The sequence below is a fragment of the Amblyomma maculatum genome, chromosome 7, assembly GCF_055883805.1.
Source record: "Amblyomma maculatum isolate TAMU_Amacu chromosome 7, ASM5588380v1, whole genome shotgun sequence".
NCBI classification, from domain to species: domain Eukaryota; kingdom Metazoa; phylum Arthropoda; class Arachnida; order Ixodida; family Ixodidae; genus Amblyomma; species Amblyomma maculatum.
This window is the reverse complement of record NC_139350.1, coordinates 121,817,202-121,845,047: the sequence shown is the minus strand read 5'-3', so window position 1 is coordinate 121,845,047 and position 27,846 is coordinate 121,817,202. Positions and strand designations below refer to the sequence as shown.

Here is a 27,846-nt window from a genome sequence, read left to right as displayed (position 1 = left end):
AACCCATGCATCCCGACGTCGGTCCATATCCCCATACCGCCGCTCAGTTTCCCCTCTCCGACCCGCAACTACTCTCTCTGCCCGCCATCCCGAAAACTAAGCGTTGCAGTTTCCGGAGGTCAAACTGCAGTCTGCGAACTTACCAAAAGTCCTCCAGATCGCCCGTATAATGTGATTTCTGTTTTCGCTGAAGGATTACCGGTTGAAGCATTGATTGATACAGGGGCTGCAATTTCTGTCATTCACGCTGATTTGTGCTACCGTTTGCGAAAAGTTACCACACCATATGATGGGCCTGAACTCCGTGGAGCCAACGACGTCCCTTTGCGCCCTTTAGCAAAGTGCACCGTCCGAGTTGTTATTGACGGCGTCCGCCATCATGTGCAGTTTGCTGTGCTCTCTCCATGTGCGCATCTGATGATTTTTGGATGGGATTTTTTGTCAACCGCTTCGGCCTTAATTTCTTGTGGCGACCGTGTTATCCATATGACAGACAGCGATTTTTCATGTGAAGTTTCTGAACGACATCATCCCCTCGTTGCCGCCGCTGATACTGTTCTGCCTCCTCAGTGCGAAAAACTGCTTACCGTTGTTTCTGACCACATCGCTGACGGGGACGTACTCATCGCACCATCTTATCGTCATCTTGAACGCGGTATCGCCTTCCGGTCTAGTCTTGTGAGGTTCTGCAACGGCTCAGCGACAGTAGCGGCCACTAACACTTCACGTGAATCCCTCGTGCTCCGAAAAGGAACTTCTCTCCCCTGCAAGGTGGATGTTCAGCCTTTGTCCTTGTTGGTGCTCACCGCCCCTCAGCCTCAGCACCGCGTTTCGACAGACGTCTCTCTTTCTGTTCTCACAAAGACTATTAATCCTAACCTCACGCCGAACCAACGCCAAGAACTGCTGACATTGCTTCGACAACACCAAGCCATCTTTGATGCCACTTCCCCACCACTGGGACGGACAAGTGTTGCGCACCATCGCATCATTACTGAAGGTAACTCTATCGTTCGCCGACGGCCTTATCGGGTTTCCCTCTCTGAACGAAAGGTAATTGAAGAAAATGTAAATGACATGCTCCATCGCAATATTATTCGTCCCTCGACAAGTCCATGGTCCTCCCCAGTAGTGTTAGTTAAAAAAAAGGACGGCTCGGTACGCTTTTGTGTTGATTACCGCGCACTCAACAAAATTACCCGCAAAGATGTATACCCAATGCCAAGAATTGATGACGCCCTTGACTCTCTCCAAGGCGCCGAATATTTCTCGACTTTGGACCTCCGCTCAGGTTATTGGCAAATACCTATGCACGAGGACGATAAAGAAAAAACCGCTTTCGCAACTCCCGGTGGCCTTTACGAATTTAATGTTATGCCTTTCGGACTTTGTAACGCACCAGCGACATTTGAAAGGATGATCGATACTGTGCTTCGTGGCCTAAAATGGAGAACCTGTTTATGTTACTTGGATGACATTGTCATCTTTTCGTCAACTTTTAACGACCATCTCGCGCGCCTGGATGAGGTCCTCACGTGTCTCGCTTCAGCGGGCCTTCAGCTCAACACCAAGAAGTGCCACTTTGCACAGAAGCAAATTAAAATATTGGGACATCTAGTCAGCCATGACGGCATCCGTCCAGACCCTGAAAAAATCGTCGCGGTCTTGAAATTTGCTCGTCCACAACGAACTACAGAATTGCGCAGTTTTCTCGGCCTGGCGTCTTATTTCCGGCGTTTTATAAAGAATTTTGCAAGTATTGCTGCTCCACTTCATCAACTACTTAAAGCACGCAGCCCTTTCGTGTGGACTGAACAGTGCGAAGCTGCTTTTAATAACCTGAAGCACGCCCTCACATCAGACCCTGTCCTTGGCCACTTCAGTGACAGCGCTCCAACCATCCTGCACACTGATGCCAGTGGTATCGGTCTTGGCGCTGTACTTCTGCAGCGCGATGCAACTTCTCGTGAGAAAGTGATTGCCTTCGCCAGTCGGACTATGACTCCAGCTGAGAAAAACTACACTATTACCGAACAGGAGTGCCTTGCCGTCGTCTGGGCTGTCCAAAAGTTTCGCCCTTACCTATACGGTCGGCACTTCACAGTTGTGACTGATCACCATGCTCTTTGCTGGTTGTCTTCGCTCAAAAATTTGACAGGCCGACTTGGCCGTTGGATTCTACGCCTGCAGGAATACAATTTTGACGTCATTTATAAATCGGGTCGCCAACACCAAGACGCCGACGCTCTTTCTCGCTGTCCACTTTCAGAATCGGCTTGCTGTTTGTCTTCCCAATGCATTTCCACCTATGACCACAGCCGACCATCTCTTTCCCCGACGTATATCACAACAGTTTCATTTGACGACTCAGAGAACAAACACGCTCTCCGCTCACAGCAATTAGCCGATGCCTACTGCCGTCCCATCATCGACCGCCTTATTGGCGCTTCGGACCCACCCAATGCTCGGCTTCGCCGACAACTTCGCAATTTCAAGCTCGAAGATGGCATCCTACTCCGCTTCATGTATTGCCCTGATGGAACTCGCTGGATACCAGTCGTGCCGCGTGTGCTTCGTCAACGTATACTGGCGGCTCTCCACGATGACGCTACTGCAGGTCACCTTGGGGTTGACAAAACCTACGACCGCGTGAAAAAACGATTCTTTTGGCCTGGCCTATCGTCCAGCGTTGCCAAATACGTCGCATCCTGCCCTCTATGCCAACGTCGCAAACGGCCGACTTCTTCACCCGCTGGCCTTCTACAACCTGTTCCCTGTCCCGCCACGCCATTCGACGTAGTCGGCATCGACTTATATGGTCCCCTACCTCTCTCCGATGGGGGTAACCATTGGATCATAACAGCTGTCGACCACCTTACACGCTATGCTGAGACAGCACCTGTACCAACTGGTTCCGCTCAAGAAGTAGCAAATTTCTTTTTGCGATCAATTGTATTACGTCATGGCGCTCCTCGGGTACTCCTAAGTGACCGCGGGACGGCCTTCTTATCGGCAGTAGTTGCCGAAGTTCTTCACGCGTCATCCACCCTTCATAAGACTACCTCAAGCTACCATCCCCAGACTAACGGGCTGACTGAGCGATTTCACCGCACCTTATCGGATATGATCTCCATGTACATCACACCGGACCATCGAAATTGGGACACTATTCTACCATTCGTCACTTTCGCCTATAACACAGCAGTACAGCGGACTACCGGTTATTCTCCCTTTTTCCTCGTTTATGGCCGTCCTCCCACTACAATTCTCGACGCTTCTTTCTTCTCTACGCCCGACTACTCCACATCAGTACCTACCCAGTTCTTATCTCGTGCGGCCAGATGCCGTCATCTTGCCCGCCTAAACACAGCAGCGTGCCAGGAAGACCGCAAGTGTCGCTACGATTCTACGCATCGCGTGGTCTCTTATCGTCCCGGTGACGAAGTACTGCTTTATACACCACTGCGCACCCCTGGCCTTAGTGACAAATTCCACCACCGCTACCTTGGTCCCTACGAGATCATCAGCCAAACTTCTCCAGTTAACTACAAAGTCACGCCTGTTGATCCCCCAGCCGATCGACGCCACCGTGGAACTGAAATTGTTCATGTTTCTCGCTTGAAACCGTTTGTGCGCCGCGGTACATCGGTTGATTAGGAGCGGCCAGGCAGGCTGCTTCCGACCCCCCGGGCAGATTGTGTGAGCCTTCTGTGGACCTTCTTTCATTTGTACATGCCATGATCTTCTTCTTTCATTTGTACATACCATCATCATCGTCCCGCGGCGCCGGCCCCCCGGCGCGCGCTTGGGTTCGTGATCGGATTAAAACGCTAGACAAGGCTTCGCTGTCCTTGTCGTCACGACCTCGCCGTCTCGACCTAGCCTTCTTTTACAGAAGGAAAGAAGCCAACAGTCGGCGAGACGAAGGAAAGCATTGGGGATTGTACTTTTATGTCTTTGTTTTTAATTCTTACTTCAGGAAAGAACACCGGACGCGATATTCGGAGGTCGTGGGTTCGGTCCCCAGCATCGACACGTTGTTTTTCCTTCTACTTTGTGTTTATCTTTCCCCTAAAAACAGATTACATTACTTATTTATGTGATTACTGAAGTAAAAATAAAAAAAGACATACAAGTACAATTCCCAATGCCTTCCTTGGCCTCGCCGACTGTTGGCTTCTTTCCTTCATGTATTATAACGAGTACCCTCATTTTCCCCCTCATTGATGTATATATATATATATATATATATATATATATATATATATATATATATATATATATATATATTGTAGTATATAATAGTCTGAATTAAGCTGTAGTTTGCGTGCATGGCTGAAGTCAGATAGCACACCAGAAAGAAATAAAATAAACGTGGCCAACTGCGCTGAGTCTGGGTTTCGAACACACGGAAGCGTGCACAGATCAACTTCGCTGGCGAGGGTTAGAGCCCTGTACGAGATGGCCGCATCCCTTAACTACCTCTCCCCGTCCTTCTCTGTTAACTGCCGATATCTGGCACTTGCTAAGACACCTCATCATCATCATCATCAGCCTGACTATACCTACTGCAGGGCAAAGGCCTCTCCCATATTTCTCCCCGGTTCTGTGCTAGCTGCATCCACTTGACCCCTGCGAACTTAACCTCATCCGCCCACCTAACTTTCTGCCGCCACCTGCTACGCTTTCCTTCCCTTGGAATCCAGTTTGTTACCCTAAACGACCATCGGTTATCCTCTCTCCGCACTACATGTCCTGCCCATGCCCATTTCTTCTTCTTAATCTCCACTAGAATGTCGGTAACCTGAGTTATTTCTCTGACCCACTCTGCACGCTTCCTATCTCTTAATGTTACCCCTACCATTTCTCGCAAATACACCTGGATCCATCTCAAATCTGATCTGCTGACCAAGATGCGATCAACAAGATAGTCCATTCATTCACTGAAGGGGAACATGAGCTGTTGGAGCAGCTCAAAGAGAAATATATTAAGATCGAGCACGACGGAACAGTTAACCCCCCTACACTGATAAGGGCAACCCGAAGCTAGAAGAGCTGTTCAACGACGCAGAAATTTGGGCAGCCCTTGACGAACTGAAGACGACCTCCCCGGACCAGACTCGGTAATAAACAAAGCGCTAAGAAATCTAGAAACAAAATCCTTCGCTGCCCTAACTGAACCGATTATTCAAACAAATCCTGGCAAACTGTAGAACTTCAGAACAATTGTAAGCATGTCAAAGGGATCTTCATTCCCAGCATATATAAGAAAATTGACCTACACAACTTTACAACCACTTCACTAACCTCATGCTTAGGGAAACCAATGTTACACGTAGTCCTCCAAACAGTGCAAAAATACACCGAAAAAGAACAGCCTCCAAGAATACACCGACGAAGAGGACCTTCTAACGCATACCATGAATGGGTTCAGAAGAGGGCTATACTCGCATGATGTCATGCTACAACTCTCAGAAGACATAATTAGCCTAATGAAAGACAATAATAGGGCCGTTCTCGTACTTTATCATAAAAAGGCGTTTGACAACATATCGTACGAGCCAGAGCACCTACCACAACTCAGCCCGGAAAGGAGACCTTTAATTACATCAAGGCTTTCTCGAGAACCACACAGTCAAGCTTCAAGTAAGTCCACTACATCTAACTCGTTGGATCTTGGAACAAGTGTACACCTTGCTGTTCAACCTTGCGCTCTTAAATCTTCCAAACAGACTGAGCGCCATTAAATACGTACACCATAGCCTGCAGAAGCGCTACAGAAGGCTACAAGGTCAGTTGAGGAAGAGGCGGCGAAATCAGGACTCGAGCGCTCGCCGAGCAAGTCAGACTTATTGGTCAGTCGTAGATACAGCCCACAAGAGAGAATACCGATTACGGTAAAACACCAAGGTAATAAAGTGAGAGAAGTCCTGGATACCACGATTCATGGATAATACGTAATGCGTCGTGTAACGCAGCCACGATGGAAGCACTCAAAGAACCTGTCCAGTAGATCACAGCAATGATTAGGCATATCGCTATCGGAAGGGAGGAAAGAGCAAGCACAATCGCTTGCAAATCCTTAACGCATTCGATCTAAGCCAGAATAACATAACTTCAACCTACTAAAGACAGAGGTCGGAAAGGCCGACGTTATGCTCAGGTTGCCTTACAAGACAGCTCTAGGCCTCTCTACACAGCCAACGAGAAGCTACTAGCTACTCGGAGTTCACAATACATCTGAAGAACCCAAAGAAGCACAACGGGACAGTGCAAATACACAGGTTATGGACTAACCCCACAGGACGAAAACAGATTAGGCATCGAAATAAAACAGATTATGGACTCCCCTAGGTTTATACCAGCAAACATAAGAAAGCGGGTCATGATCAAGCAACTACGTGAAAACTTGAGCCCAGAAATACAACAAAGCCAGCGAGAACAAAGAGCCAATAGCTTGCACAGAATTTTACAAAGCCTCAAAAACGCTTGATATGTAGGTGCTGCCTGTAATAAAGCTTGCTGCATAGACATAGGTTTACTATTTGCTGGGTCAAATAACCAGATAGGAAGACTGGCAAAACTAACCATGTTGGAAACCCTCAAAACCTGCAACTCCCTTGCAGCCTAAGAAGCCGCCATCGCAGAAGCTATAGTCTACAGCCGATCCACTACCATTGGGATCGACTGTAAAAATGCAATATCCAACAATATCAGAGGAATAATCTAAAGCATCGCTACAGACTTACACCTCAACCTTGAGCGTACAGAACAACAGAGAGGAATCGATCTGATTTAGGTACCAGCATACGAGGAGAACCTAGGCAACGAGGCAGCCTACATATACGCTCGAGTAGAAGCCGACCGAGCTGTGACGTCGCCTTAAACCTGGAGCTATTCGGATAGCTCCTCACCTCATAACACGATACTTCATACCTGATACACACTATAGACCCTGGAGAAGAACATACTCACCCCCACACACATCACCATCCAGAGAGCAACAGGTGCTCTGGAGGAAACATTAAAAAGATACATTCCGTAGCCCATACGCCGTTTAAAAATGTCTTAATTCAGAAATGAACATGACCTGTTACTTTTCCGGGGAAATATCTTTTTTAAATGTCTTAATTTGTGATTGGTGCGTACATCTACCTCCCGGAGAACTCATGCCTGATCCTTCTCCTGAAACGTGGAATGAAGTAATGGCCAGAGGCGACCTGAATATCTCGGCCTGAGTCGCGGCATGGGCCTATGTCACCCTGAATCTTCAGGGTCTCGGCGACACATGGGGACTACCTTCTCATCCTCCCCTTTTCTTTCCTCAGTGAAGTAGAATTCAGTTCGGCTCTCTCGCAGTGTGCATCGCATGCCGCCCTCAACAATTCCATCCGTGCGCAATGGATCACGACCGTACCGCTATCGCATTGCCTCGTTATGTTGCGTTAATCGGTCCCAGAATTATTAGTGGGCCGTTATTACGCTCTACAGTAAGGGATGTCAACTGCAATTATTCATCATCATCAGCCAGTCTAGACCTACTTCAGGGCAAAGGCCCATATCTCTCCTATTAACCGGGTCCTGTGCTAGCTGCATCCACTTGACTCCTGCAAACTTCTTGCAAACTTCTTAATCTAATCCTTCCACCTAACTTCTCCCACCCCCTGCAGAAAGTTAGATGGGCAGACCATTGTCAGGAGTGCAACCCTGAAACCCTAGCCTCTGACCGAAATTGAAATCAAACGTGAAGCGATAGTCGCATACTTCATGTTTGGCCAACTTCGCTGAATTGCCTGGAATATATTGGCTCCATGTACGCTTGCCGTACAAAGTATATGTATGTAGTCTTTAAATAAATAGGTGGCGCACTCGCCACAAACCGGAGATCAGTTTATCGACGAGCACATTTCAAGCGGGAAGGCCAAGTGGGAATTCTGTACATTACTGCATCATAAAAAAAAAAAAAAGTGGTAGAATAAAGGATTGGAATGCTCTTACACTCTTGTATTTTAAACTATGTACCATTGTTTTTTTATATATACTGTACCCTTCCCCCTCTCACAATGTTCTATGTTTGAAACCTGAGAGGTATTTGTATGAATAAATAAATAAATGAGTAAGCGTATATGGCCAGATGACACTGTTATCTGTGATGGGGAATGTTCATAGATATTCTAATAAATTCGGGCTCTCTTTCTCTTCTCCTTATGATGGTAGTGGTGGTGGTTTATTATCAAATAATCATAAAGAATAAAAAGCGTGTTGCCGGCAGCGGCAACTGTTATCTAAAATATGAAGCACCGGAGCTGCGGCCGGCTGTAAAAAAAAAAAAAAAAAAAGGGGGGGGGGGTAGGAAGAGGAGGACGAGGGGGAGTACCGAGGGCAGCGATATCAAGAAAGGACAGGGGGATCTTTGTACATTATTTACAAAATAGAAAATAGGACAACGAGTTCGCGTCACTCGTGTGCAAGTGTCCGAGCACTATTCACAAATGACTGTGCGCGAGCGGCCACTGCAATTGTTTACAATATAGTTGCAAGGATGTATATACATAGCCGCGCGTACGTATACGTCCTATCGCAGTTCTTATTCAACCATATATCTTTTCTACCACTTTGAGAAGCTGATAAGGAAAGTGGGTGGGAAGGCTGAAATAGGCCGACGATCAAAATATTAAGAGATATATCGTCATTTAAACACATTGGATACTTTCGTCTCGCTGCTTGGAGACAACGAGGTCGAAGAAGACACGCAAGCTGTTCAACTAACGAGAAAAGTGCGCGGAAAATTGCGCTACTTCTCTCGATATGTGCAGTTAAATATATGCAAATATTTGGAAAGCCCCGCTTGGACAATATAATACATGGCTGAGCTAAGTATTACAAAACGCATCTAATATTCAATACGTGGCTGCAGAAGTGATTTAGCTTACACGTTTTAAATGGAACCAGTAGAGCAGTATAAAACATTTAATTGGGAAAATAGGTTATGGGTTACAGGGCTGGTCGGGTCCTCTGTCCGGGACTTCGTTGGCTAAACCCGTTGCCCGAGATTTCGCAATCAGTGTCCTAACCTAGCTAAGAGCGTACAGAGTCAAAATATTGTACTTTCTCTTCCTTCGTCTTTTACGTGTACGATAGTTTCACAGCTCTCGTTGATAATATAGCGTTTTTTTTTATTATCCCAAAAACGCGCTTGAATAGCCTCTATCTACGATTTCAACGCTGAGTTTCGTACACACAAACCAATTCCTATTTTGTACTTTGTTAATTACGTGACAACATTAAGATGGAAAAAAACACACACAAGTGATAGGCACAGTTGGCTAAATACTGTGAGTATTTCTAAAAATTCATGAGAACCCATGCCATGCTGGCGAGGTAGCATTGGAAAATATTCGTGGGGGCGGGGGAGCATTTGGAATTCTCTAAACTGGCAACGAAAATAACCAGTATGCTAAGAAGAAAAAAAAAAAAGAAGTAGCACACTGCTAGGTGCAGGGCTGCTTTATTGGTACCAGTTCTGACTTTTGTAAGAGGAAATCTTAAATGGAGGGCCTAAAAAACAGGGAGCTGTTTCGCAAGGGGCATGGTTTTCCAATATGCGCTTCTGTTTTCTAACGGCTGAAATGTGCCTGTTTCCGTAGGTGATGAAGAACTTTGAAGCTGCTACAGCCATCTTCAGCACCATTGATGACGCCAACCAGGAGTGCCTTGTAACAAAGCGTGGCATCATGGACGATCAGACTGGGTCTGCAAATTTCACGTGGTACTACCAGGGACTTGACGGCTCACCGAAGTATGTATGGAATGGAGTATCATTATAATGTAACAAGGGGGAAGATAAGAGAGTGAATTAAGAGCTGCTAAAGGCTGCGCCAAGTTCCCCATTAATTCAGTACGCTAGCATTAAAAGCACGAGTCATCGGCTTTGCTTCAGCAAGTAGCCCTACAAGGTGCCGTTCATCGGTAACGTGAATAACGGTTACTTGAAATTTTAAAAGGAGCAGAATTTGATATGTCGTATCGTGAAGGAGCGCAGCAGTACTACGACCAGAACAGGTGTTTTTCGAAATCAGAAACTGCGGAAGCAATACGAGAACCGATGTTTCTGCATGTCGTTTATGCTTAGCTCTTCCGTAGTACATTGCTCTACGCGGTGCCAGTGCCGATGGTGCTAAGTCGATGTCCACGTAATAAAGTCTCAGAATCGGAGCTAACTTGACGAGCAAGTTAAATGCTGTCCCTAGCTTCTCCAGCTACAACACGTATGCGCCACTAGAGCTCAAGCATCGCAGAGATATGCTAAATATTACCTCGAGGTACAAAAGGCAACATGCCTTGAATGTCAAGTGCAAGTATAACAGTTGTCAGTACTACCATAAAAAGCAAGCCTGCGCGTTTTGTGGAAAAGGTAATAAAGCAGAACAGCCTGAAAGTAGCACCCAAGCACAGGGAATTCGGAAAAAGGCCCCATTTTATTACCCTCCAGCTCACGATAGCGGGGGTTCTCCCGCTGTGGAACAACAGCACACCTGCCGCTGGTGAGACTGTGTTTGGGAATTTACGAGACTTTACGGGGACATTTCTTGATTCACGTGTGCACACCAGAGAATTTAGAGCGCCACTACCACCGTTTCTTTGCCTTGCATCTTTACTTGGCTAAAGAAAATTCAAATGGCTGTCTTAGCTGATTCGCGTCAAGGGCATTTGAGCATCTATTTTACTACAGCAATGAGCGTTTTGTGAAAGACAGTGCGAAACACAGCGGACAAAAAAGAAGACGGAATGAGCACTGTGCTGTCCGCTGTGTTTCGTGCTGTTTCAACACCATGCCTCATGAGCTAGCTCGAGTTTCCCTGTTACAAAAACGACCGAATATTACCTGTACATTAAGTCTGTCCTGTAGAATCAGTAGAATTGGACAGTTCTTGGGTTCAGTGCTGGCTCTGCATCAAACATTCAGTCGTCCGTGTTTTTTTTTGAGGATCAGTCGCAACAACGTGAGACAAGGAAGAAGGAAATGTAGGAAATCTTTCGTTATATCCAAGTAGCTAAGGCGAGGAGGTGTGTGCCAGACGCTTACTCCTTTCTTGTGGCTCCTAGTTAATTGTGAGACTATAAAGTGCGGTGAGCACATCTTCAAGTGTCATGACAGTGCAACAGTGGTGCTGCAAAACGTTAATTTCAAAACTGGATCGTGGGCAAATATTTTATCTGCGGATACTTTTATTACCGCTTACGATTCTGGTACAGCCTACGCGTTTAGCGAATTCTCGATAAACGCAGTGAATTCGCGGATGAAGTTATGTGCATGGCCTTTGCAAAGAAAACAAGGTTTTGCAGAGAGAACAGCACAAGTGTCTCCCTGTGACACCCTCCATTATAAGTATTTCAGCCTTTCAGTTCGCACAGTGAGGATATTATTCCCCAGACATATTACACAGCGACTTGTTGACGAAAAACTACGATTTTTCTCGATCTGGCCCTTCTCTAGGTGAGCTCAAAATGAAGCCGAATATTTTTCCTTGCAAGCGAAAGAATGCTTTGTCAGTCTCGGACAATTCGATTATGCTGTGAGACGAAGGCTCCTTCCATGGCCTCTGCCTCCATTCTGCTGCGTCCTGCCGAGCCGCGCTCATCCTAGTCTGTAGCTTTTTCCAATATCATGGCCTCACATTATTCTACCATCTTCGGCTGTATTTTTCTCTTCTGAGTTGAGTTGAGTTGGGTTTAATGGCACACTGGCTATAAGGCCACCTTGTACCATAGGGGAATTCTCTTTTGACATCTAACGTTATTTCAAGGCCTTCTCTTTTGACACGCCTTGGAAAAACGTCAGATGGGGGAAGTTCATAGGTTGGATCATGTTTCAATAATGTGTATATTTACCGAGTAGATTAACGGAAAGCTTTTGTGGGCCTTTAATTTCTTATGTAGCCACACAGTACACATTACGTTAAAGCATGCGCAGGCTCACGTTCTCCCGTTCTCTACGTCTAAAAACCAGGATTCACGTAGCCTCATTAATACTAGCAACGGAAATGATTTTGAGAACGAGCGGTGCCAAATGTACACTCCGTCCTCACTGAGAATTTTCAAACTGCTCGTTGACCTTTATTGCAGGACGAAATGTTTCTACAACGAGGCGGACGAATCGAGATCTGACGTTTTTTATATCGCTCCGTGTGATGGTAAGCTTCTATGATTCCGGCATCCTCCTTTTAAGCAGGACCCATGCAGATAGGATGCATCTAGAACCCTAGCAGATGTTTTTGCATCCCAGTGTACACATAGAGAAAACTTTCTCGTTTACATGCTAGACAACGAGAATGTTACCAAGGTAGGTCTTATCGACAGCTTTGATAACACTCGTAAGGGTCAGCAAGTATATCAAGGAGCGAACAGCACTTTCAAGGTGTAGATTGTGGGTCGCAGCTAGGAGATATCGCTACTGGCTTAACAGCCATTTAAGAGGCAAAACCTTGAAGCTTTTCATGCGGCCAAAAAATTTGATGGGCTCACGGGAAAGGATACTGGGCAGCCAGGCTTTACCTCTCTTAATACTACACCGCTCCAAAGAGAGGTTACGTACTTACATACGTTCATGGAACGGTAAGCGCGATAGTCTACTATAACTAATGCGTAAAAACAGCAGATTGTAGAACGTATGTTTTTTTCGACAAAGCCGGAGCGAACGGGGTTAAAAATGTTAGCGCGCCTTAAGGGTTGGCCTCCTGAGATTGTGCTTATGAGTTAAAGGAGGGTTTCAAGCAAATCGGTAAATGATGGGCCTGAACGAGTGTTTTGTCTTTGTAGCAACAATATTTAGGGCGAAATTGCAAGGTCCCTGAAGAATAATTATAAAGCCTTCTAACAATTGGAACATCCAATATTATTGCCGCAAAAGGCTCTATGATGCAAATTGTTTATAGTCGTTTTATGGTACAAGTTCCTTCTATTTCGAAGTAAGGAACAATGCTTGAAATCTCAAATGTACTCCTCAGAAAAGTCTGCAGTCTACGGTAATTATCCACCCTTCTCCCTCCCCTCAAACAGCCGACGGTGCATTTAGCAGAAATCACGTGGCCTTTTTTTTCACTTTTAGAAGTTGACTCAACATTTAAAGAAACGTGGAAATGAAGCTTTCCATCAAACAACTCCCGCATATACTGAAATATTGTAAATGTTAGTTTGACAATGCAGCAAAATGAAAAAGCGCCCATATTCCTAAGAAGAATTCAGTCTTAAGACCGAGGATAGTAACAGCGCCCATTAAAGACATTTCAACCTATTGTGGGATGTATTGGAAAGCACATCACGCAATCGTTTCCTGTATGGAGACACTCAAGATTTCAGCGTTTGAGCATAACAAATTAATATGGAATACGGAGTTGCCAAGAAATGGTCGTGATTCTGGGCAACCGTTAGAATTTATGTTTTTCGATATTCTTCTTCTATCCTAGGTTCTTTACAAAGTTTCGGCTAGTGCTGCACAAGACCTAATGGTTTTCGCAATCGGCAAGGAAAATTTGTATGGGACACCTGAGCTCCAATTGTAAGGGTGTGTATGAATCGAGGGCGTTAATGGCTACCGTTCTGTGACTTTTCTTGTGTTTTTCATTGGCGTTGATGTTATATCTACTTATTTATTTAGAACTCCCTTCATTTGTGTCTCTAATGCTTGCCACATTCTCATTAGAATGCGGTCCTACAGTGTACGATACCACTTTATTTCGCTGGAGGTTATAGGCGACCACCCGACAGAGACATAAATCCCCGCTTTAACCGAGTGGTACGAACGTGATGGCGTGGCTTAGGAGTAGAGTGCCAGCGTTGAAGTCCAAGCGGCTTAGAAGGTTGATTCCTAACTCATTCCTTGCATCTGAAATGAGCAACGCGAGTTGGTAGCTCCTCCAACCTCTATGATACCATGCGGTCTCATCAAGTAAAAGAGCCTATCGAAGAATCAGTGCCCAGCCATATGCCCTGCCACCTACCCCCTTCCATGTCTGAGCCATGCCCTGCTTTTGCGCTTAAAAAGTGGCGACGTCGAAAAAGCCGGATTTGCTGCAGAACGGGGCCTTCAACGCTGTAGTTTAAAAAATAAAAATAACGGGCAACATCTTTTCTATAGCTGGCATTGAATGAGTTTACCTTGTGCATGACGCTTGTTACGGGTTGAGTACCGATATGTTGAGGTGGGCCAAAATTGTCGATTTTTATCGATTGAGGATTTTTGCATTTTCTCTTGAATAATTTCTTATGCCCGCACTAATCCCTGAGGTAATGCGAGCCTCTGCGAGCACTGCGAGGAATTTCGAGTTCCTCCTAGCGGTATAATACACCGGGGTATGCTGGTGACATATTTTCACATTTCTTGCGAAAACTCGGCAGCAATAAACACAAGCGACAAAGGTCAGAAGTGGAAGGGGGGGGGGGGGGACTTGGTCGTCTAGCTAACGTTTTGATGAGAGGACCTTGGGGAGCCGAGATGTTCTCTCTTCCCGTTCCTTGCTCAATAACTCGCCAGTGTTAAAAGCCCCGTTCTCCCGAAATTGCAATGCCGGAGTTGGCGGCGTTAGCGAAAAATCTCAGGCGTGCCTCTGGTGGTAGTTGGTAGGTGACAATTCAGAGCACTTATTAATAGCTCAGTGGGTTCGGTAACGTCACTAGCGAGACCACAACATGGCCGAGTTGGCAGACGCTAGCAACTCGGGGAGCTTCTTTGAGAGAGGAATCGAAAGGTTCGGGACGCGGATCTCATGTCAGAAACTCTGCTGCTAGGCCCCACAGGCGTGTTCGTACGGCTTAGTTAAAGCGGGTCTGAATGTCGGGTTCTCTCCCATAACGTGGAGGTTAACGACTGTTTGGGAATAAAAACGGGCCAGATAATAGAGGCAAGAACTAAAGGATTGAGGATTATGTGAGTAGCAAAATGAATACGCGCGGAGATGTTTTGAATAGGAAGCCGGATACGGAAGGCACAGACCCTGTCACATCACATCAGTAAAGGCGGAGTCAAAGTGTCCATCCTAACCTTTTGTTTTGTGTGCTCTGTTTCAGCCGGGATGTGTGAAAAGCCAGCTTAGGAGGTCAGCATGTGCCCCGGAATCGTAAATGTGCATTATCTGAGAGAATATTTCGCTTCTGTTATGAACTGAATCACCCTCTAACTACAAAAGCGGTACAAGGATGACTGAAAGCAACTAATAATGACTAGGGTAGCACTGAAAGGAATTTTTATTACACTCGCTTGCACCTACAAAAAATTAAACAACACAGCTGTGGCGATAGCAGCAAACGGGATCGTCGGTCGTCGAACTATTAATGCCTATTGCACCATCTGCACTCAGTTTCATGTCGGTGACGAAACATCCAGCTAAAGCCACCAATAATGAGGAAAAATGTGAAAGCAGATGCGAGTAGCTACAACCATTTGAGATGAACCCAGGGTCATCTGACGGTAAAAAAAAAGGTGATAAACCCGCGTCTCGACGACCCTGAGTGTAAAAAAAAAAAATCTCACAAGATCTTTCTGCGTGCTATGAGCAAAGTGGTAAGGCAGTTGGCAGTGAAAAATAAAGAATGCAATGCATCGGGCCGACATGCTCACGTCAGTCGGCCCGTATTCTCGATGAACGAAGCTTTTACCCACCAGAAGCACCATCTAGTGACCAAACTCATTCTCACCACACACCACCGGCCAGGGACTGCCTACTTATTCGATGCCACCCTCGAACCGCCACCACTACACTCTACCATCATAAAAGCACTCACATCCGTCCCACACAAAACGCCATTCAACCCCGCCCACCAGTCCCTATGCTCCAGAGGCGCCACCTACTAGCACGCCTAACTCCCCCTTCCCCCGTTTTCGTGGGCGAAGCCTCAACATATAGTAAAAGGGTTCGTTAGAGTAGAAGCATGCAGCGATCATCGAAAGTAAATCAACTACTTTCACAGGTCTGCTGTATCGCAAGTCGGATCGCCCCATAATATATTCCTCTTTTTTTGTGCAGACCGCGAAAATCTCCAGGAGGCCCGTGAACTCTACACCGATGGCAAGATATGCTTCGTGGGACGATTTCCCCCTGTAACCGGCGATCGTAAGAACTCATGATGTACTTGCTTTTGTTGGTGTCATCAACACACACACACACACACACACACACACACACACACACACACACACACACACACACACACACACACACACACACACACACACACACACACACACACACACACACACACACACACACACACACACACACACACACACACACACACACACACACACACACACACACACACACACACACACACACACACACACACACGCACACGCACACGCACACGCGCACGCGCACACACACACACACACACACACACACACACGCACACGCACACGCACACGCACACGCGCACGCGCGCACACACACACACACACACACACACACACACACACACACACACACACACACACACACACACACACACACACACACACACACACACACACACACACACACACACACACACACACACACACACACACACACACACACACACACACACACACACACACACACACACACACACATGCACATTTTCCCTGTCAAGCAGCACGCTATGTTATGCGATATAAGCAGGCACATTGGCCGGACCAGGTACCTGAGCCTTTTGTTTTGGTGTTTGGTGTCGTTTGCTGTGACACTAAATGCGCAAGGAATTCTAGGAAGGCTAACTACATAACAACAGAAGCTTTTTATCCAGTTGGTGTAAACGCTGAGCTGCTCACGGTGAAACAGTTCCATATGCCTAACTGCTCTCCGAAATTTAACGAGTGCCGCGTATGTTTCCGTCTCATTTACTAATAATATTTGCGTTTGCACTTGAACCTTTACATTCGCATTACAATTCACCACGAAAAGCTGCGCTTCCGCGCATGCCTGCTGTTAGGTCCAAATGGAATGTGAGTGCTGTTTTTTAAGCACAAATGCATAAATGCACGCAGACATGCACGAGCCTCGTACGTACATTTTGCAGGAGCACTTGCAGCAGCGCTGTTATCGATAAACAGAATAACCGGCCTTCAGAAATGGAGGTCTTCAACCCCGTTCGCAGCTGCGATTAAGAAGTTCTTCCCTGCGTAAACAAGGGTGTTTTATTTACACAGTGAATACAGTTACATACGTTTCAAGCCATGCTTTCGTATACATTTGCTTTCAATTCGGAAGAGCGTGCCTTCAATTTTATCTTGAAGAAAAATGGACATCTACACCTAAATAGGTCAAGGCGACGTGGTTGTTGATGTTGATGGAGAACGTCTGATACTGCGCCTTTCTTTTCTATAGATCATTCCGTTAGCAGACTTATTTCCAAGCGCAGGGCTGAAGGTCAAATAAGGCTTGATAATGACCTCTAATGGAATGAATTATTAGAAGGGAAGGTGCAGTATCTGCCACGCGTCCTCCATGATTAGCTAAACCGCGACGTAGAGGTCATTTCCAAGCTTAGTTTGACCTTCACTTGAACTATACCGAGTAGTTTCTAGGAAGGAAAGGCGCACCACTGTGACACTTTCTTCTTGGACACCTGTGCGCCGTAGTGAACATTTGAAGGGCAAAATCCTGGCTACGGAGACCTGGACTTTACCTAGTTCAGTAAACCTTTTGCTTCGAAACAAACGTAACTCATTGACTCTTTATTCATTCTTCATCTCACCGGGCAAAAGATCTTCGCGACCAATGCCACTACATCGTTACCGCACACCACGCAGCATCCCTCAGAAATACTAGGTAGAGCGAAATTGCCCTTTACAACTGTGCAAGTCGAATATAAACGGATGTTAATAGCGCTAATTATACTAAGGTTACTACGTAGATAATAGCCAAGTAAAGTGTCTTTGCTTAGCAGGGTGCATGAAAATGTAGGTACAGCTTCGGAGCGCAGTAAAGAACCTCCCTGTCGGTAAACAGGAAATATGGCGAAGCGTAACGAAATATGTTATATCGGTTTGCTGCCAGAACTATACTCCGTTTCATACATCAGGTGCAACGCAGCGAAAGCTACGCAAGTAGTCCGCAAGAAAAAAAATGGAGGCGTATCACTACACGCTCGTTTTGTGGTAGAGTGGTTCTTGCGGAAACGGACTGTATTCCGAGCATACAAGTTTGCAATAACTTGCTTCACGTGCTTAGACATCTTCGCAGTGCGGATCTTATCGAAAAAATGCGCACTGAAGGACCATTTTCTCAAAAAGAAATGCGCAGCGCAGAGGGTACAGCCAGCGCCATCTAGTGGCACAGCTGGCAAGGTTGCGGGGCAGCGAAAACGCGACACGAACGAAACGACATAAAAAACATACAAATTCACCGAATCCGATCCTTTCTCCTTAAAAAAGGTGCTCTTTATGAAGTTGATGGCAAATGTAAGACGTATTAAGCTTGCAGACCAAATAACTATTATTTGCTCTCGTCAAAAGTAGGCACTATTTTTCATCGCGGATGCGGAGAGCTCAAACAAGAGCTGTAGCATTGGCAGTGTTGCACTTGATGTATGAAACGGAGTGTAGCCACGCTCAGCTCGAATTAAGTAGGTGCATAATATACATACATACATACTGTAGTAATCCCGATCGCCATCAGCTCGCGCGCCAACCCGAAGAGGTAGACGAAGTGGAGCCGGAGCCTTGTTGGCACTGCCCTGTTGATTAGAACGCTACCCCCGTCGCTTTGGTTTGCGGACGTTGCTTGCGGTCTTGGTGCTCCTATAAACACCTTACACTTGGTGGAGGTTCGGTCGTCACCCCAGTCCTCCTCGCAAATTTCACCCTGGAACTTCGGAACCGCACGCTACCGCCTTCGGTCACAACCATGCAGGACGCTCCCAGCCAACCATCGACGCCCATCCCTGCCACTCCTGCCACCATCTTCTGTCCCGGGGCACAACGCCCCCGTGACCCACCTTTCTTCAGTGGTACCGACGACCACGACGTTGACGACTGGCTGGCCTCTTTCGAGCGCGTCAGCACTTACAACCGCTGGGACGATTCCATCAAACTGAGCAACGTCCTCTTCTACCTCACGGACGTGGCGAATCTGTGGTTTCGAAACCACGAAGCCGATCTTCCGACGTGGTCTGTTTTCAAGAAGAACTTCGCGGATGTCTTCGGCCGTCCTGCGGTACGTAAACTCCGCGCCGAACAACGCCTCCATGCACGGCTTCAACGTCCCGAAGAAACGTTTACTAGCTACATTGAGGACGTGGTTGACCTCTGCAAGCGGGTCAATCCGTCCATGCCCGAGCCCGAAAGAGTCACACATGTTCTAAAAGGTCTCACTGATGATGCGTACTATATGATGTCGGCCAGAGACCCTACTTCCGTATCCGACATTATAACCCTGTGCCAGAGGTTTGACGAGCTACGAAAGCAACGCGCTTCTACGCGGCGGGCTGCCACACCTGCCGGCATTGCTGGCTTGGCACTGGCTACGCCGTCTGCGGAACAGTCTCAATTTATGCAGAATATCAAAGACTTCATCCGCGAAGAAGTTGCACGCCAGCTGTCCCTCCTCCACCCAGTTCAGCCGACCGTCTGCACTTCGCAATTAGCGCCGGCCAACGCGCCATCCATCTCGCCGGCTATCCGCCAAGTTATCGAGGAGAAAGTCGCCGAAGCGCTGCCTTCTAGTGTTCCCATCGCTCCTGTACAAGCACCACTCACTTACGCTCAAGTAACCGCTGGAACGCGCGGTCCACTTCCAACATCGTCGTACCAGAACGGCCCTACATTTTATGCTCCACCTCGTTTCATGGCCCCTCAGTCTCAGATCCCTCGACCGCGACGCCGCATTACGAACCCATGGCGAACCGCCGACAATCGCCCAATTTGCTATGCTTGCGGGCTCCCGGGTCACGTCGCTCGCCTTTGCCGTCAGCGCCCGCTTCATCCTGACAACACAGTCCGTCAGTACCACTACGATCCCGAGCCGCCCTTGAGCAACGTCTCTTCTGGATCGTCTCCACCTCGGGCTCAGTACTCGACACGCCGTTCACCTTCGCCTCGCCGACGTTCCATTTCGCCAATGGTCCGGCGACAGGGCCCTACGCAAGGGGAAAACTGAATGCCGCAGTTCCGGAGGCAAGAACTGCGCGTTTGACGAACTTGTTAAGTCCTCCGCCTTCTCCCGCCAACGTCATTGAAGTGTTCGTAGAAGGTTTTCCCGTTCTTGCGCTGGTGGATACAGGTGCTGCCGTTTCCGTAATTAGTGATGCCCTTCGCCGCAAAATTCGCAAGGTCACGACGCCGCTTTCTGCCTTTTCGCTTCGTACGACCAGTTCAGAGCGCATCACCCCTGTGGCAGCGTGCATGGTACGAGTTTGCATCAAAGACATTACGTATCTCGTCGAGATGGTGGTGCTTTACGACTGCTCCCACGACATCATCCTCGGCTACGACTTTCTGTCAACTCACAGTGCTGTGATTGATTGTGCCCGTGCTGAAGTTGAGCTTTCCCCTGTGTGTAATGTTTCCCTGTGTGACCCGCCTGTGCGCCCTGATAAACTCCTTGTAGCTGCAGACACCGACATTCCTCCCTTTTCTTCTGTTCTCGTTCCCCTTATTTCGACATCTGCCCTCCCTAGTCCTGTTCTCTTTACGCCCAAACTCGCCTCCGCCCACCATAACCGCCTCCTTCTTCCTTTCGCCGTTCTAACAATTTCTGATGGCAGCTGTGTCATCTATGCTTCCAACCCTTTTCCCTGCCCAACGGCTGTTCTTCGCGGGGAGTGCCTCGGCTACATTGAAGAGCTGGACCCTGATCGCACTTACATGTTCTCCGAACCTGAAGTTTTTCCTCAAGTCGCTGCCCTGACGTCTTGTGCTGCTACGAGTGATGAGCTTCCTGTCGACGCCCTTCATCGAGCTATCGCGACCGACCTTACGTCCGCCCAACGGGACCAAATAGTCGCCCTCCTTCAGCGCTTCAGTGCATCTTTTGACGTGTCCCAGCCTTCCTTGGGCCGCGCCTTGACCGTTTCTCATGCAATCGACACTGGTCCTCATGCTCCCCTGCGGCAGCGACCATATCGCGTGTCGCCCACTGAGCGCCGCGTCATTCGTGACAATGTCGCCGATATGCTTCAACGGGGCATCATACGACCATCTCATAGCCCTTGGGCCTCCCCCGTAGTGTTGGTGACGAAGAAAGATGGCACGATCCGCTTCTGTGTGGACTACCGGCGTCTGAATAAGATAACCCGCAAAGATGTTTACCCACTACCACGAATTGACGACGCGCTAGATTGTTTGCAAGGAGCGGAGTTCTTTTCGTCGCTAGATTTGTGCTCTGGCTAGTGGCAAGTACCGATGGCTTCCGCTGACCGCCCGAAAACAGCCTTCATCACTCCCGATGGATTGTATGAATTCAATGTGATGCCGTTCGGACTGTGCAACGCCCCCGCCACCTTCGAGAGAATGATGGATAGCATTCTCAGTGGGCTCAAATGGGAAACGTGTCTTTGTTATCTAGACGACATTGTCGTTTTCTCGAAAGATTTCCCTTCCCACCTTCTGCGCCTTCAGCGTGTCCTTACGTGCCTTACTGAAGCCGGCCTACAGCTTAACTTGAAGAAATGTCACTTTGCCGCTACCAAGCTCACAATACTTGGTCATGTCATATCCAAGGATGGCGTTCTACCGGATCCTACGAAACTTCGTGCCGTCGCAGACTTCCCCAAGCCCACAACCTTGAAAGAACTTCGAAGTTTTATCGGACTATGTTCGTATTTCCGCCGTTTTATCCGAAACTTCGCCAGTATCATCGCCCCTTTAACGCAACTTCTCGCCGGAGGCCCGAACCTCTCCTCTTGGTCACCAGCCTGTGATGCTGCGTTCAGTACACTACGCCGTCTGCTGGCCTCTCCCCCTATACTCCGCCATTTTGACCCTGCCTGCTCGACCGAAATACACACTGATGCAAGCGGCGTAGGTCTGGGCGCTGTTCTTGCTCAACGGAAACCTGGATATTCAGAGTATGTCGTCGCGTACGCTAGTCGTACCCTCACGAAAGCGGAATAGAACTATTCTGTGACCGAAAAGGAGTGTCTCGCCATCATATGGGCCATTACCAAGTTTCGTCCTTATATTTACGGTCGCCCATTCTACGTTGTTACCGACCACCACGCACTCTGTTGGCTATCCTCCCTCAAAGACCCCTCCGGCCGCCTCGCCCGCTGGGCGTTACGTCTTCAGGAGTACGATATCCATGTCATCTATCGATCTGGACGCAAGCACACCGACGCTGATGCCCTTTCCCGTTCACCGCTTCCTAACAACTCGACGGCTGGCTTCGTTTGTGCCTACGATATGTCGCCGCTCAACATTACCAACATGAAATCTGAGCAGCAGAAGGATCCATGGATATCCTCCCTCTTAACATTCCTGTCTACGCCCGCAGAGCTGTCTCCGTCACGTGCACTTCGTCGTCAGGCCCACCACTTCGCCACTCGTGATGGACTTTTATACCGCCGCAATTACCATCCTACAGGGCGAAAGTGGCTTCTCGTGATTCCGCGACATCTCCGTGCCGAAATCTGCGCCTCTTTCCACGCCGATCCCCAATGCGGCCATGCAGGTGTCATGAAAACCTATTCTCGACTGCGTATGAGATATTACTGGCGCGGCATGTACCGCTTCATTCGTCAGTATATCCGATCCTGTACCGCCTGCCAACGTCGCAAGAATCCATCCCCTCAGCCAGCCGCTCCGTTGCAGCCATTGCCTTGCCCCAGCCGCCCTTTTGACCGTGTCGGTATCGATCTGTATGGCCCGCTTCCGACCACGTCGGCTAACAACCGCTGGGTCATCGTAGCCGTTGACCACCTAACCCGTTACGTGGAAACGTCGGCCTTGCAGTCTGCCACCGCACGGGATGTTGCTTCGTTCATTCTGTATCGCCTCGTTCTTCGTCACGGCGCACCGAAAGAATTGATCAGTGACCGCGGACGTGCGTTTCTTTCCGACACTGTCGAAGCCCTCCTCAAACAGTGCCAGATCATTCACCGGAGCACCACAGCGTATCACCCCCAAACGAACGGCATGACTGAGCGATTTAATCGCACTCTTAGTGACATGCTAGCCATGTACGTTGATAGCGCTCACTCTAATTGGGACCAAGTGCTGCCTTTCGTAACGTACGCCTACAATACGGCTACGCAGACTACGACTGGGTTCTCCCCCTTCTTTCTTTTATATGGTCGTGAATCCACGTCCACCATGGATACTATCCTGCCCTACCAACCCGACGCTTCAGAGACCACTCTACTGTCTGAAGCGCACACATTTGCCGAAGAATGCAGACAATTGGCGCGCTCCTTCACAACGGAGAACCAGGCTCAACAAAAGCATAACCGGGACCCTACAAATCCAGCGCCTTCATATCCCTCAGGTGCCCTCGTTTGGCTCTGGGTGCCTTCCTCTGCACCCGGCCTCTCATCCAAACTCCTATCGCGCTATCATGGACCTTACCGCATTCTCGAACAATCTTCTCCCGTCAATTACGTAGTAGAGCCCTTGAACCCATCTCCAGATCATCGCCGCCGCGGCCGAGAAACTGTGCATGTCGACCGCCTCAAGCCGTATTATGATCCCCCTACCCTTTCCTCACCATGAGTCGCCAGGATGGCTCCTTTTCCGCCGGGGGGTATTGTAGTAATCCCGATCGCCATCAGCTCGCGCGCCAACCCGAAGAGGTAGACGAAGTGGAGCCGGAGCCTTGTTGGCACTGCCCTGTTGATTAGAACGCTACCCCCGTCGCTTTGGTTTGCGGACGTTGCTTGCGGTCTTGGTGCTCCTATAAACACCTTACTATACATACATACATACATACATACATACATACATACATACATACATACATATATACATACATACATACATACATACATACATACATACATACATACATACATACATACATACATACATACATACATACATACATGCATGCATGCATGCATGCATGCATGCATGCATGCATACATACATACATACATACATACATACATACATACATACATACATACATACATACATACATACATACATACATACATACATACATACATACATACATACATACATACATACATACATACATACATACATACATACATACATACATACATACATACATACATACATATGTGCGTGTGTGTTTGCTATGTATACTGGGTTTACTAATGCGACGCGACAAATGCAGACCATTGTATTGATGATTATGCAAGCTACTTACGAGCCCTTGTAATTTGAAGCATTCTTATAGATCTAGTATATGTTAGTTTACTAGATGCATTTTACTGTGTGAAATTTGGCAGCTTTCGGTGTGCAGTACGACCGACAGAGATATACTAATCATTCCTTTCTTGTTTTCCCAGAATGCATGCTGTGGGTAACAACGGAAGCCAAGGATTCTTTTCCAGAAATCTGCCAGCAGAAGTTCGACGAGAAATGCCAGGGAGACAAATACCTTCTTTACGACAAAGAAAAGTGCCAATAGCGAGTTTGCGTAACCGTTCCGGATGTACGCAGTTGCAGCCCTCCATTAACAAGATATATTTGAAAGGATTACTGAATGCGTCTTCGGAGCAGAACTTGCATAATAAATGTACAACTTCTGCATTTGCCGTTAAATGGTGCTCTGCGATAAGCCCTATTTTACCAAAATTTAGTTACGACACATAGTATTGCTGCACTGCGCATGTCTCACTGAAAATGAGTAATGAGCAGTAAAAGTATGAGAATTTAGAAACGCCATCTTTCCCAATTTCTGGAGGAACAAAATGACCATCCTCTAGGCATACCGTCCCGGCTCAATCTCAACAGAGCGTGCGGGCAGGGGACGCCCGCCTACAGTGTAGAGCTGTTTGATGCTCAGACAATCGCGGGCGTAGCCATGTCATTGCAGTGATGAGAGACTACTCCGAATCATCAGTTGTAGCCCATATGCCACAAGTTAATTCATATATTGTTTGCCGGCTGCAAATCGAATCCGCCTTTTGCGCGAGTTTTCTGCGCATGCGCGAAGCCCCAGCGGCGACTGATGAAAACACACTGAGCGGCGTCGACGGCGCTTCTCGTCGCCGCACTCATAGCCAACGCACGGGGGCTGGAGGCGCGGTCACGTTCACAGCCTCGGTAAAACGATGCCAACCACCTGTGCCGCTTACGGCTGCCACTCTCGAGGCGTGCCGGGATGCAAGACGCGTTTTGTTAGCTTTCCTTCGGCGAGCCGCGACCTGCAACGGCGTGAAGCTTGGATTAGGGCAACCAAGCGTCAAGACGTGAATGGCCGACCTTGGCAGCCGACTGCGTGCTCTCGACTGTGCGAAAAATACTTCGTTACAGGTATGTATGCATCTAAAGGAAATGTGCACGATGAAAAGTATCTACCGGAGTTTGCACCAAGCCTGTAACCCACCAGTGATAGCCACAATGAGCATTTGTTCGGGGCGTCTGATGGCGATGTATTTTGTCGTTTGTTTTATTTAAGTGCGAATGGGCCGGGTAGCGCAGATATCACAGGTGGCTGTGTGCGCTAGACCGTAATATTTAGCATGTTTTATCGCGACTGCCGCCTGACTAAAAAGAAAAGGTGTTTGTTGTGATGCACCGCCGTTAGCGAGCCGAGTGGTTGAGCTGGTCATGAGGCTCGCGAACGGCAGTGCATTAAAACGCCGTATTTTTTTTTCTTGTTAGTGAGGTGGCAGTCACGATAAAACATGCTAAATATTACGGCCTAGCGCACACAGCCGCCTGTGATATCTAAGCTACCTAGCCCTTTCGCACATAAAGATAAGAAGGGACAAAATACATCGCCTTCCGGCCCCGGTGCAACTGAAGCAATCACACACCGAAGAAATCCTCATTGCAGCTATCACTGGTACACTACAGCCTGGGTGAAAACTACAGTAGGTACTTTTCATCATGCCTATTTCGCTTAGATGCATACATTGTAGTATCTGTGTTTTTGCCGCTCGGAGCATATGACGCACTTGCACGACGCACAGTATTTTTTTTAATTAAAGGCTCGCCTTTGTGCACGCCAAAGCATCCGGACTTTGTTCCTTTATTGTACGCAATCAGATGCACTTCGTTAGGGAGCTTGATAATCGTCGTCTTCGCCCAACCGTTTGCAACGGCAAGGAAACCGCCTGCCACAATAAATGAGTCTCCTGGAGGGTTCATGCTCGTTCACTTGCAGAGTGGATCGCTCTGGACGTAGAACAGGGTTGGTTCCTGACCGAGATGCGCATCCGATATGTAGGAGATTCACATGTAACACCAAGTTGTTGATTCCGCAGAAATCGCGGCGGAGGCAGAAATGAACGCTGGAGATCTTTTCACAACAGAAGGACCATTCTCTGCGCACCGAGAACCTTTTCACCACTGCTACCACATCCGTTCTGTCTCCTGAGGCCAGAAACCGGCTACAGCTCTGAATCATCCATTGCCAGAAAAATGCAGCGCGTTTCCTGCAGGTGTGCATTCCGGCCGGGACAATGCCCTTTTCACGGGGTGTGTATATGTGACTCTCTGCCGATCTTCGTGGCACGGTTGTAGATGACGCGAGGAGGAAGCGACGCCCATTGCACCATGCCGGCGCCGCGGTGACCGCATTGTGCTCGGTAACTCAAGACACCCCGCGCATATGCGCCGCTCAAAGTCACAGGAGACGATTCCACCTAGCTCTGCAGCATCAACAAACCCCTGGCTGCTTTGCCCTTTGAGATCCCTCCCTCTCTCTCTCTCTCTGCCCCCACGCTCTCCTGTCTGCCGAAAACCTGCACGCCGAGAGCGTCTAATTCTGTCACGTCGAACACGCGCTACACGCTCTTACAATACGAAGATAGTATATGCGTACGTGCGTTATGAGTGGATTGTGAAAACGCTCTACCTTCCCCCATACTGCGTGAACATGATATGCTGCAATCACTGTCACTACTTTCCGCTCCGAGGTCAAAAAAGGGGGGAAGCTTTCGCTTTCTACCTGCGTTGGCGTGGCCTTTTCGTACCGCTCAATGTGCTTCCCGCCCGCTCCCGCATGATGGCGCCACATCCTCGCGCAAAAGGCGGATTGAGTGGGTATCAAGTGACGTCGTCAGTTCTCCGAGCCCTGCAAACTCTGCTGCCCACATGGCGCCTCTAACTTCGTCAGTTCCTTGGTACTTCAATGTGGATAGTGCTGCACTCCTTCTCACTAGAAAGGAACAGCTCGGACATCGCACACGTGCCCTCATCCCTCCGTGTGTGGTAGCCACACCCCTCTCGGTTTTACACGTGCCGAAGGGGTTGAGCTTCGCAGAATCCGGGGCTCACTTCTGCCGTCACTGGCGAACAGGCTTCGGTATCGACAGTTACATCATCGCCTCCTGTCTGCTACTCTGAAAACACTGAGGCAGATAGTCACAATATTCTTTGGGTTCACCCGGCACTGATTGCTACGAAAATCCGGCACCTGACAGCAGCGAGTCTTCTGCCTTGAAGACTGATTAAACGGAGGGAGTCAGTCCTCCTTCCTCGACTTCATTCGCGCCGCTAAACGTTTCGTTATTCACTTAACGTTCCCATTTTCATTCCCCACAGCGTCCTATATCCTCAGAGGCAATAAACAACGCTACGAATAAAAAAAGAAGTGGAGCACTACTCTACAACTGTGAAATCTTTTTAGTACTTTGCACACGGTCATGATGGCGGAACCTGGCTAGGAAGGGGGAGAGGAACCTGAATAACCGCGGTTGCTAAGGATCCTTGTATCAGTGTGAGAAATAATGTTTGAG

At 48.1% G+C, this 27,846-nt stretch overlaps 1 protein-coding gene across 1 annotated transcript in view; it reads left to right on the top strand.

The window, feature by feature from the left end:
- Positions 1-24,739, top strand: part of LOC146184582 (uncharacterized) — a 35,986-nt gene extending 11,247 nt beyond the window's left edge. Inside the window, exons 2-5 of the mRNA XM_084608816.1 lie at positions 9,648-9,799; positions 12,127-12,194; positions 16,023-16,109; positions 24,445-24,739. Of these exons, the coding sequence (XP_084464942.1) occupies positions 9,648-9,799; positions 12,127-12,194; positions 16,023-16,109; positions 24,445-24,566 (429 nt within the window). The 3' untranslated portion in view covers positions 24,567-24,739. The remainder of the gene's footprint in view (positions 1-9,647; positions 9,800-12,126; positions 12,195-16,022; positions 16,110-24,444) is intronic.
- The last annotated feature ends 3,107 nt before the right edge of the window (positions 24,740-27,846 follow it).